Source organism: Protopterus annectens, chromosome 17.part0 (assembly GCF_019279795.1).
Source record: "Protopterus annectens isolate FY-2018-M chromosome 17.part0, PAN1.0, whole genome shotgun sequence".
Classification (NCBI taxonomy): Eukaryota; Metazoa; Chordata; order Ceratodontiformes; family Protopteridae; genus Protopterus; species Protopterus annectens.
Window position 1 is genome coordinate 496,777,092 of NC_056751.1, and position 13,018 is coordinate 496,790,109.

The following is a 13,018-nucleotide window of genomic DNA, read 5'->3' on the forward strand; positions in this document are numbered from 1 at the left end:
TTTTCAGGAATTATTTTTTCCTTGATGAAGAGAAATATGCCGTAAATAGATCATCATCATTAACAGCCCCCCTTTTCCCATTTTTCTACATGGGGTTGGGGTATTGTGTTAACTGTCGCTATCTCTCTCTCGATTCAGTGTCACACTTCTGCCTTCTTCAACACTCATGTCTGACTGTCATAGATCTTCTTTCACACAATCCATCCACCTCTTTGCTGGACATCCTTGTTTCCTCTTACCTTCTTTCTGTCTGTCCCAAATCTTCTTCATCAGGTTGTCTTCTGCTTTTCTGCATGTGTCCAAACCACCGTAAGCTGTTCTCTTTGATCTTTTTTGCAACTGAAACTACTTTGGCTTCTGCTTTTATGTTGTCATTTCTTTGTCTATCCCAGTGTGCACCCTACCACCCTTCTCAGGCACTTCATTTCTATCACCTCTAGCTTTTTCATCTGCACTGCTTTTACTGCCCAGGTTTCTGTACCGTACAGTAGTACTGGTCACACCACTGTCTTGTACACCTTACCTTTCAGCTTCTTTGGCATTCTTCTGTCATAGACTACACCTGTATCCCTTCTTATCCTGGTCAGTCTTTTCTATCTCCCATTTTTTTCCTGCACTCCTCCTTTCTTTTGATCACTTTCCGGATGTCTGCATTCCACCACCAGTTTTCCTTATGTACCTTATTTCCATACTTGGCTCGGCCACATATCTGTTCTATAGTCCTAACACATGCTGTTTTGAGGCGCTGCCAGTCTTCTTCAACTCCACCTATTTCCACGTCTTATTGGGGTGCTAAAGCCCTGAGTAATTCCTTGAACTGTTGTATTTTCTCTCCAGTCAACTTCCAGGTCTTCAACCTTGTCTCTTTTGACCTTAGCGCCTTTTCTGACCACTGCTTGCAGCTGATTGTGGCAACTAGTGGTTTATGCTGTGGACTGACTTTCACTGGGGATGACTTTGCAATCATGGATTCTACCCCAGTGCTTTTTCCTTACTAGGAGGAAGTCTAACTGAGCTGCATGTTGGCCACTCTTGTATGTGATCTTGTGACTCTTTCTGAACCATGTGTTGACTACTATCAAGCCATTTGACAAACAGATGTCTTGAATGGCTTCTCCTTCTTTATTCATATTGCCCCACTCATGTGGACCCATGCAGTCCTCATATCCTGTTCTCTTTATATGCGCATTCAATTCACCCATTATCAACACCACTTCATGTTGTCCTGCTTTATCTAGTAGGTCCTGCAACTGCTGTCTGAATGCACTCTTTTCTTCACTATCACAACCCTGCTGTGGGGCATATGCTGAGATTATGAATACTGTCCTATCATTACATGAGTCTGTCATTAATTCTGATGATATCCCTCACTGCCTTCTGAAGCTTCTCTCTCACCACAATTCCTGCACCATTTCTAGTCTGTCCCCCTCCTGAGTAGTAGTCTGTGAATCCCAAGCCAAGCAGCTTTGTTGCACTGCCCTTCTATCTTGTCTCTTGGATACTCAATACCAAACACGAAACACACCAATTCCATTAAAAATAAAATATGAAGTAAAAACTGGATACATAGAATGTCTAGCCTCCTCCGTATCATCATGTCATCCACTTCCAAGCTGCATCATGTCAGTGAACCTACATTAAGTGTAGAAATTCCCGGTTCATGTTTGGCAGGTAGATTAGTTTTACAACCAGCTTTCGCTAAACAGAGCTATAGCAGGTAACCCAGGCTGGGCACCTAGACAGCATATTGACCCAGGACTGCTGGGCTTTATGGCAGGCACATGCTGGCCAATAGGGATACATACACCCCTCCCAAAATTAACATGGGTCCCTGGCATAGGTCGGAGTAGGCCAGGTCCTCAACTCATTTATCACCGGTAAATTCACATGCCCATTTTGGTGACATTAGTCAACATGACCAGATCACCTAGAGCCGTATTTTACCCCATTGAGTGGGTAGCCCTGCCATGATGTGCAGTCTGTGATCTGTGTTCTCCTATCTTGAGGATACTGCACATCACAGTAGACACCCAAAGTGTTTGGTCTGTACAACTCTTCTCTGCATAGAGCACCATATAGAGTCTGTGCTGCTGCCCACAGCTCAATTCATTGGTGAGTTTTGAGATGGACAAACTCAGCTTGTTTTTTTTTCGGCGGTGGGAGGAATCCCGCAGACACACATGTCGAACATGCAAACTCCAAACAGGCATTGGTCGGAGGTCAGTATCGAATCTTGTACCTTGTGCATAGGAGACAAAGACCTTAACCATTATGCTAACTGGTTTCTCAAATACTAGGACCAATTAAAATATGTAAAATGTTTAACATCACACTGATTCATTTGAAGAAGAAATTAACCATCCCAACTCTGCTTGGATTTCTACCCAGTAACAAAAGGTCTGATGTTGCACTTCTATTCCATACTTTTATGGAAACTCTTAATCAAGATTACAGAAACATAATGCTTCTTCTGTTAATTATAATGTGAGCAGGACACTTATCTTGATCAACCAATAGAGGGTTTACATATATTTATTTTATTATGGTGATCAATCCCAATATATAACTATATTAGGATGTAAGTTTTTTTTTTTAAGTAAATATTTGTATAACATCTTCCTTTAAATGCATAACAGAAATAACACAATGCTACTGTTCTCTTCTGCTTTTCTTTGCATTGTTATCCTCCTTATTTTGTTCCCAGTTTTGATCTTAACTATAAAAGTCAAAGAACAAGATTTTGTCCAAGGCATTCTAATCAACATTTTCAATTTTTTTCACATATTGTACTTTTGTACACTTTTGCTAGTTTTTTTACTTTCTGAATAAAAATACAATTTCTAGTAGCAAAACAAGATTAGATAAACGTCACAGACAATCAATGCTTTCAAGAACTATAGAACAAATTTTATCAGAATATAACAGACTTAATAGAGAATTTAAAATTACCACTATTTTAATATAAGTGGGTAGAATATCTTTTCTAACTCTCAGTATTAGTTATCTCACATAAAGTGCTCATAAATCCATCCATCCACAACCCGTTTCCCCATTTTTTTCACATGGGGTAAGAGTGTCAATTCAACAGTGACAATCATCAAGTGTCAAGTTTTACACCACTGGGTGGCTAGCCCTGCCGCCATAGCTCTTTCATACCACACACTTGCATGCACACTGACACCTATGGCCAATTTAGAGTGTCCAATCCACCTACTGCATGTCTTTGGAGTGTGGGAGGAAACCAAAGCACCAAGAGGAAACCCACATGAACACAAGGAGGACATATAGACTCTGCACAGAAAGCACCTCAGCAGAGAATTGAACCGAAGAACCTTTTGCTGTGAGGTGACAATGCTAAGTGCTCATAAATGTGGTACACAAATGATTATTGACTCACTGCCAAAAATAAATCCCGTCTCCAAGTACCTGCTTTGAAGATGCTCATATTAAAACTTGAAATCAGCTAAAGCTACCTGTACAGGGATATATGCATATACAGCAGAATGCACATACAAGTCCCAACAAAACCTATGACTTCTGCCAACAGCTCTGTACTTTTTAAAGCACTTATTACTTGTTTTTATGTAGAAACACAATATTAATATATGTGAGGAGTTTTTAGGTGAACAGTTCAGCCCCAAGGCACATAAAACATGTTCACATGTAAATTTTTTTCTTGGATTACTTCTTTAAAAGCAAAGCTCTTTAAGAGCTGAAGCCACATAAGCAACATCACTCTATTTAATACAATGGAAAACTATAAAAATTAAGAAACACTTAAGGCAAATGAAACATTAATGAAAGATTGTTCAAATAAAAATTGTCATGTATTATACCTCTAAGAGATTACAATGACTGGAATTAATACTAATTAGTGCATTTACCAACTATGTGCAAGGCTTGGGCAATTGTCAGACACTGCCAACACATGTCTAATTAGCTGAAAGACTCCTCATGCAGCAAACTGCTCAACTGTTAGCATTGTACTGGCATGCAGTGCTTGTCTATGAATCCCAGCCAGGAATTTTCTTCAGATTTTGAAGTAGCCAAAAAGCCAATTATCATGTTTTTAAAATGTGTTGTTATTGTAGAAGGTGATGCCACTTTTATATGTTGTGATCAGTAATATTATCATATACCCGAATTATTAAAAATAAAAAAGGGACTTTGCCAAGAAAATGTCTCTAAAAAATTATGTTTAAGGTATGCATTGTTCTAATTGGTGGTTCTGATAGCCTGAGCTTATGGAGAAATACATTTTACATGTTTGACATATAATGATTGATACTGTCAGGCATACAATAAATTGCTAACTGCCATGAGACAAAAATAAGTAAAATGGCTATACTTTACCTTGTGTATGCTTCACTGTGGTAGTAGGGTTGTACACAAAATGTTACAAGATTTGAGAGTTGTACTAAGTGAGCAATTATATGACATGCTTTAGGAAAATGCTTTTCAGAAATGCGTGTCATTAAAGCAGAGTTACAATTCTACAATGTTTCAAACAGAAACCCCAACACCCAAATGATACCTGTTTGCGTCATGCTCAATACTAGGTCAATATTACACATCAAACCACTTCACTGGACTATGATGTTTACAGATGACATTGTGATCTGCAGTGAGAGTAGGGAACAGGTGGAGGAGACCCTGGAGAGGTGGAGATATGCTCTAGAGAGAAGAGGAATGAAGGTCAGCAGGACTAAGACAGAATATATGTGTGTGAATGAGAGGGAGGATAGAGGAATGGTGAGGATGCAGGGAGTAGAGGTGGCAAAGGTGGATGAGTCTAAATACTTGAGATCAACAGTTCAGAGTAATGGTGAGTGTGGAAGAGAGGTGAAGAAGAGAGTACAGGCAGGATGGAGTGGGTGGAGAAGAGTGTCAGGAGTGATTTGTGACAGACTAGTACCAGTAAGAGTGAAAGAGAAGGTCTACAAGAGGGTAGTTAGACCAGCTATGTTATATGGGTTGGAGACAGTGGCATTGACAAAAAGGCAGGAGTCAGACCTTGATGTGGCAGAGTTGAAGATGTTAAGATTTGCACTGGGTGTGACGAGGATGGACAGGATTAGGAATAAGTATATTAGAGGGTCAGCCCACGTTGGAAGGTTTGGAGACAAAGCCAGGGAGGCAAGATTACATTGGTTTGGACATGTGCTGAGGAGGGATAGGTTCATAGGTTCATACTAGGCTATCTGCCCAAGGGCATTTATAAGCCTAGCCCATAGTTATGTGGCTTTCGCCACCCCTTTAGTTTGAATAAAAACTATGCCTATCATTTTGCTGTGCCTCTGTCAAGCAGTGACGCTGAAGTAATCCCTGGGGTATATCTGCAATCTCCCATCCATTGGTCAAGATTCAGAGTATATTGGGAAAAAGATGCTAAGGATGAAGCTGCCAGGTAACAGGAAAAGAGGAAGGCCTAAGATAAGGTTTATGGGTGTGGTGAGAGAGGACATGCAGGTGGTTCACGTGACAGAGCAAGATGCTGAGGACAGGAAGAAATGGAAACATTTGATCTGCTGTGGCGACCCCTGACGGGAGCAGCCGAAAGAAGAAGAAGAAGCCATTTCACTTCTATACAACATACACAAGATTTTTTTCCCTCTACAGCAACATCATCATCTCACTCAGAAAGATCTCACCACCAGCTTCTCCTACTCTCCAAGTTATTTAACTAATCTCTCGCTCTAACTTGTTTAACTATCATCATCTCTTGCCATCCTTTGTTTTTCTTTTTCCACGTTTCCCTTTTACTCTTTCTGTATGCATGTTCCTTCTTTTTCTCAAAACTAACTCACACATTTGAAACTTTCTCCCACTTTGTATTGCATACTCTTGTTTAAGCTACCATAATTTCTCTACTTTTACCTCAAATCAAAATGTACAGGAAGTATGCACTGGTGTCATTTCTTATCAGAGGACTTATTAGGGAGGTGAGTCTAGCAGAGCATGTTTGAACTGCAATGGTGAGTGTAATGTTGTACTCCCAGATCTGTAGATTTCTGTGTTACTCTTGAGCACCAATTTACTGCGTGTGTGGTATTTTTTCTTTTTTATTCATTTGGTTGTGTGAGCATGGAGTTATAAGTAAGGGGGAGCATGGGAGGAAACAGACTCCCACATAGGAAGTGCAGGGGAAGTTTGCACCCCCCCCTCCACACACACACAAAAAACATGCTTTTTAAGATATATTTCTTGCGGAGAGTGTTTTCAAAGAAATGGGTTTGACCATTTGAGCTTCAGAGAAATGAAGATTCAGTGTTATGACAAAGACCCATATATACACATGCAATGCACCATAGAATGAGTGATAACCCGTCTTTAAATATTTTGCATGTGACAATAATTATGGCGATAGTAATAATATTTTTTTTGAGGATAAAGATTTTTTTTTTAAATGGCAGTGAATTTTTTTTTTATTTGAACTTTATTACTGCATGCCACGTATGCTCTTCTTTACCAGCATCTCCATTATATTTGCATGATACTGCATAAAAGAATCATTCTATTCTCATTTTACAGGGGCAAATTACTGACAGTTGTTCTACAACTGGCCCAGTCTTACATTCTTCAGCCAGGTTTATTGTATATAGAAAACAAACTTACACTGAAAACTGCATCAGTGATGTCACAGGAAAAGGTATGTCTGCAGTTTCCAGACACTGGTGGTCATAACATTCAGTTGTACATTTTAAGGTCAAGTCATCAAGTAGCACTGTCTCCCAACGTGTCTAGCCAATTTTGCTAATGTGGAGAGAAAGTTTAACAAAACTGTCTCTGTCAGCTGGGACTACCTTTCTGCCTTCATCAGATATTAAATTATGAAATGCACTTGTCAGGGCAAAATTCAATGATCACATCTCAGAGCTATGCAAATGCAGCTACCTTGTTGCTATTACTGGAAAGAGCCCAAATAAAGTCTGCTTTTCTTTTAGCCCTTGGTTGAATTCTTCTTACCTGTACATAAGTTCTATAAGAACATAAATATCTTTTAGAAATACATATCTTTATTTTTTTTTCTATTCAATTCTCTCATACATAGGCTATATAAAAGTGTAAATACGTTTTTGAAATACCTTTATTTCTGTATTCTGTTCTGTCTTATCACAACTTTATTTGAGTAGTTAAATAGGTTTGTTTCATGTTCTGTTTTTCTGTAAGCATCATCATGTGTAAATTGCCATGACTGTGATGGGCTCCTTATTACAGATGTTCTACTACCACTGAACTTTCACGGTGCTTATTAATGTGCATACAGATTTCACTGTAATTGTTTTTTCAACTGGCATACAGTCATCACTACTTTCTACTTTATTTTTAGACAAATGTACTTATGCTTGAACTCACTCAATACTATCTGTACTGACTTTAGATTTTAGATTGCATTATTTCCATTTCATTTATGTATGTCCTTATTTGACATGTTTATATTTATTTTAGATTGCTTAATTGCTGTCTTCGACCCATTTGTTGCTGAAAAAAGAGTCTATGAGCAATTTAATTTCCTCCTTATCAAACAAACATGAAAATGAAATAAAAGTGTTTTCACACTGTGTAACAAACTAAGAGGCATGCATATTAACAAATCTGTTATATTCTTTATTGCTTAATGGATCAAAAAAAGTCTGTTAATATATAGCCACTATATAATTTCTTTGTATAATTGAGCATTTGGGACTTTGTAATTAACCTCAAAAGTAAATTATAGCATAATACCGAAGATATTTCAGTTTACCATATTAGATTCATGAGTAGTCATTCTTGTAAATGTTAAGATTTCAGAGCTATATGCAAATTATAAAATACCTAAGAGTAAAAATGCAGTCTTCTCTGTGAATTAATTTGTGTAAAATAACATGTAAAACAAACGTGATCATTTTATAATGATAAATGTGATTTTGTTCTGTGAAGTGGTAAACACAATAATGCCTATAATTAACTGCACAAAGTATATAGCTATGAAACATGAAGGAATTCTATAATTATAATTCCTAATATGCTACTCTGGAGTATCCCTTTACCTCATTGCACTCCTGTCTTCCCAGCTGGAATATGGCATAGGCTCATGACTTTCGATTGTATTGTGAATAAGGTGGTGCATTTCATTTGTGCTGTCCTGGGTCAAATACATTCTAAAAAAAAACAAGTAAATAAAAAATAGCTTGAGAATACATTACAAAATATTTTCAAACAATCTGCACAATTAACAAACAGCCTAATGTTTGAGCATGCATACATCTCATGAAACCAAGTAACATTTAAAAAATGTTCACTAGAGCATTTCTTAGACAAATGTTTTCAATTTCCTGTTTTTAAAACATGGTGAAAAGAAAGCTGAAGAATCATAGTACTGTATGCCAACAATTTAACAAAACCCCTTGTACAGGAAAAAAAGACAAAAATGAAATATGAAGGACAAAAAAAAAAATTAAAAAAAAATGGTTGTAATGAAAATAAAGCTGTTACCATGGAAGGAAAGAATGTTAGTTTCTGCTGAGATACAGTAACCTGTCTTTCCACAATAATGTGATACTGACAAATTGTCAGGTTACAAACATTGTGGAAGTACAGCATTATGAGAATGATTTGCATCAAACTAATTAAAATTTGCATAAGCAAATGGGTGTTTTATACTCATGAATTACATTTCTTAAACCGTTGCTTTAGAGTTTTGATTCTGACATAAAAAGTTTCAAAGAGGGATAGAATAAAAAAAAATGCTGAAGAGTAGAACCTATTACTAAATCTACGGACTGTTATCAAAGAAGGGTTTATGGAAAACGCTATGGAGTCTTCTTCAGAGAATGTGGCTGGACAGCACACATAAGATAAGCAAAAAAAAAAAAAAAAAAAGTGCTTTTCCAAGAGGTTTCATCTCTTAAAAAGGGGTTTGGGTTTTTTATGAGATTTATAATTCCAGCCTTGAAGATGCTAGCAGAACTAGAAAATATATAGTATTCTTTCAGAGACTAAAAGTTAATTTTGATGTTGTAATGCTGGAACAAGTAAGGCTTTAAAGTAGTTAGATGTGTGAAAGAGGAGATCAAAGAATTGCAAACAATTGCAAAAGGCTTTAAAGTTAATAATGGAGACTTATGACAGCCACATTCAAATGACACTGCTGCTAGACACAGAGAAGAGATAGTAATACTCGAGGTAATATTTTTTGATAATAGAAATTAAACAAATTTTTACAAAAAGAACTGAGAGAAGAGGATGACTTTGAGCAATTGAAAAGCTATCAAAGTAAGATGCACTAAAACAAAGCTCCTTTGTCCAAGACACACACTGAACTTTATGAAAAAAGTTGGGAGGAGTGAAACAGAATGACAAACTTAAGGGATTTAAAAACATTAACAAAGAGCTACATAAGTTTGAACAAATGTGGCTGCATTAAAACAGAGAACTGATTCAACTATATGTGAGTATTAACAGAGCTGGGGTTTTCTGAAGAGGATTAATGAGATAAAGGAAGAGGTAGAGAAAGACGAGAAAAGAGCAAGGTGAATGGGTGCTTGAACTTTAAAGAAAAAAAAAGTCAAATATAGATTCAAGCTGAAATTGCATACTGCATTATAAAAACAACACAGAATAAAACATAAAGGTACTATAAATCGTACTGTTCCTGAATATAAAACCAGAATTTGAAAAGTGTACATGAGCAACCAAAGATATGTCTCAGTAAAGTTGAAAATAAGTGCAGACTTGCATTCAGCCTTGTCTGCTTGTAATTCAACATTTTACTCAAACTGCTTCTGTTTCCACAGGGTGGAAAAATTACTTGGATTCAACATAAAAATACATGTGTAAGAGTAAATGATAAATAATATAGACACATTTAACATCCAAGAAAATTGGGGGGGGGGGGGACTAAAGCTGATTTCCAAGAAACAACTTAAAGTGATGTGCTGAATGAAATAATTATTTGTGAGAACCACATACAGGTGTGTATATGCAGCTAGAAAGAGTAAAAGAAATCCAAAAACAAGTTTGCTCATTTGCAAGGACTGGAAATATCACTGAAAGTGCAATTATATGTAATAAAGTAGAATAAGTATCCAAGAATACTGCAGCTGAAGAAACATTACATCTTAATGAAAAAAAAAGTATTAGGCTATCTAAGTAGGAGAATGAAATGTCAAAACTGAATGCCAGACTGGGAAATTGAGAGCAGAGAAGCAGGAATTATATGTCTCAATTTATTACCTCTGTTATCTAAGAGACAGAGGAATATCAGTCAGTAAAGACAGACATCAATTGAGTGATGCAGTACAGTGCCCTCAAAAAAATAAAAAATAACAGTTTTGGAAGATACCCTAACAATGTCTGTCTGAAGGTAACTGGGTAGAATACACTGTAATCAGACACAACCCCAGTTGCCAAATGTTTTACCTCACCAATAATACTCCATTAAATCTTTTAAAATAGAAAAACTGATGCAGTGCCATTTATTGGGAAAACCACACAATAAAGAAGTTGATTAAAAGAAAGCCAGTACGCAAAGTTTGCTCCAGTAATAGTTTGTTGTATTAAACATATTTTTAAAGCCTTATACTTCACTTGATGTGATTACAAAGATAAAGAAGAAGCGAGCAGAGCACAGATTATATATGCAAATGAATAAAATACAACAGGAAATTCACAAACTGGATAACAAATTCAATCATTATGAGCAAACAACTGATGACCTTAAATACCAAACTGGTAATACATAAGTAAGGCTCTTGGTAACTGAACAGAACTACATAAGCTCAAATGTTACATGTGCTATCAGCTTGGGATATTTGGATAAATGAAGTTTGCCAGCAAACCAAATTGTCCCAGGACATCTTCATGAGAGGTTAGATTGATATTAGTGGGTGCTAAGTGGAGGCAGAGATGATTGGGAGGAAATGAGATAAGGGTAGGGAGGTGCTTAAAGTGGTTACACAAGTGTAGTTGAGTAAGCAATCACATTTTGGTGTGAACTTGCAACAGGCAGCCCATGATGACCTGTAGGTATCCCAGGAGGAAGGTAGGCCGCTGGGTAATAGTTAGTAGCAGGTGGCCTGTATGTAGGTATTTCTTTATTTCTCTTCTCAAGAGCTTGATTAGTTTTCTTCTCCAGGCTTGCTTAGTTTTCTTCTCCAGGCTAGGGGGTAGTTGGTAAATGGGTTGGTTTTAATTTGAATTAGGGCAGTGTAGTAGGGTGTGATGGTTATGTTTATTATGTGAGGTAGGAATACTAGTGGGGGTTGTTTATTTGTTCGCTGGGCCCAGATGAGTGGTGTTTAGAATGGCTTGGTCAGGTGTTCTTCTTTTTGGCTGGAGGGGCCTTTTTGTAAGGGTGAGTCTGTTAGTAACCTTAAGGTGAGTTGCATGTTTGCTTGATGGTGGTATGGCTCATGGGCCTTGGACTGTGAGGGGAGAGTGGTGATGAGAACTTGTCTGGTGGTTTGTTTGGCCTGGTTGCTTTTGGAGTTGTCGGCGTTCATTAGTGGCGTTGGGTTGTTCTGACGGGATTGGTGGGGTTTGCTTGGTTGGAGTCTGTGAGTGTGGAATATTGGCTTGTGGGGCTGAGTAGGTGCTTCCTGGTGTTGACACTAGTGTCCTTGTCAGGCTGGTCCTGGTGTTGTGGCATTCTGGCTCTTGGTGTTGTTTCATTCATGTGTGGTAGCGTTAGTGTCAAGGCTTGGTTCGCGGGCTTAGGGCAAGCATTTGTTGCTGTGCTTGCACAGTTGCATTCGTTGTGGGGGGTTGATCATCTGCTGTTGGACATATTGAAGATGGTTATTATTTATTTCTGCTCTTCTTTTGAATCAGTTGCTTTACTTTAGAAAATAGACTTTTTTTTTTTTTTTTACTAAAGTGTATCTTATCCAAGTTATGAAGATATCAATGGGAACATGGCAAGTGGAGTGCTGTTTCTTGTCTCTTGAGGTCATCCACCTTCCTTGCTGATTTCATAACAAAATCTTCCAAAGTTTTGGCAACAAAGTACGGACGCTCAAACTTGTCTGATCACTGAGAAGACTATTGACAGATTTTATGAACACCTTTATGCCAGCAAGACAAGTGACAACCTCTAAACACAACTGAGTACATGAGTGATGCTTTCATGTAGTAATACAGAACCGTCATGGTGTATGCTGATGAAGCTTGCTTAAAAGTCATATCATTATGTATATATTGCAATATATTGAAATATATAATACTTACAACTCGGGAATAAGCTGTGTCTCAGTGCATGTCTCTGAAGCATGAATTGATCAGTAACAGAGAGTTTCAGTTAAAATGCTCTCATATTAGAATTTAATTTATATGTTAGAATTACGTACAAGTTCTGCGAAAGAATGGTTATTTGGATATTCAACTGAATATTGATGAAGACTATAGTATTTATTCAAAAATTAGACACAGCACCTTCTAATTTTCTACATGGTAGCAATGATCACACAAAAGATTTGATTGCTTCATTGCTGTATGCTCAAACAGTGTCTAAATAATACTTTTGATGATTTTAAGGAGGAAATATTATACATAGTAAGAAAACGATGTAACAGTTGTTACAGTAAAGATCAGTCGATGCAGTCTGTAAGAAAATTATGTGAGGATGATTTAAAACAAACATATAAAGTCAATATAAGGAAGAGGAATTTTATTTTATGGAAAGATTTCTGGTGGGTAAATTATTGACAAGCAGGATGGGCTGATATATGTGCTAAGGAATTATTTTTATACAAGTAAAATAGGTAATGCCTATTGACAACATTGGCATATATTATTTACGGGTGAATAATTGAAAGACATCTTACCTGATGATCCTATATTTGTTTATAGAAGGGATAACAGTATATGTGATAAGATTAAACATAGCTTTTATAACAAAAAGATAAGGAACTCACAAACAGCAAGGAGAAGGTAAACAAAATTTTGTGTGTGAGCACTGCACAGCTTTCAATTACCTGCAGGAGGAGATGTATGCATGCATGCTTAATTGCATAATAAAGATTATTTATACGCATCTCAA

At 37.1% G+C, this 13,018-nt stretch overlaps 1 protein-coding gene across 1 annotated transcript in view; it reads right to left on the reverse strand.

The window, feature by feature from the left end:
- Positions 1-13,018, reverse strand: part of SHANK1 (SH3 and multiple ankyrin repeat domains 1) — a 3,668,399-nt gene that overhangs the window by 131,756 nt on the left and 3,523,625 nt on the right. The window contains exon 25 of the mRNA XM_044059396.1: positions 8,031-8,141. Coding sequence (XP_043915331.1) covers positions 8,031-8,141 — 111 coding nt within the window. The remainder of the gene's footprint in view (positions 1-8,030; positions 8,142-13,018) is intronic.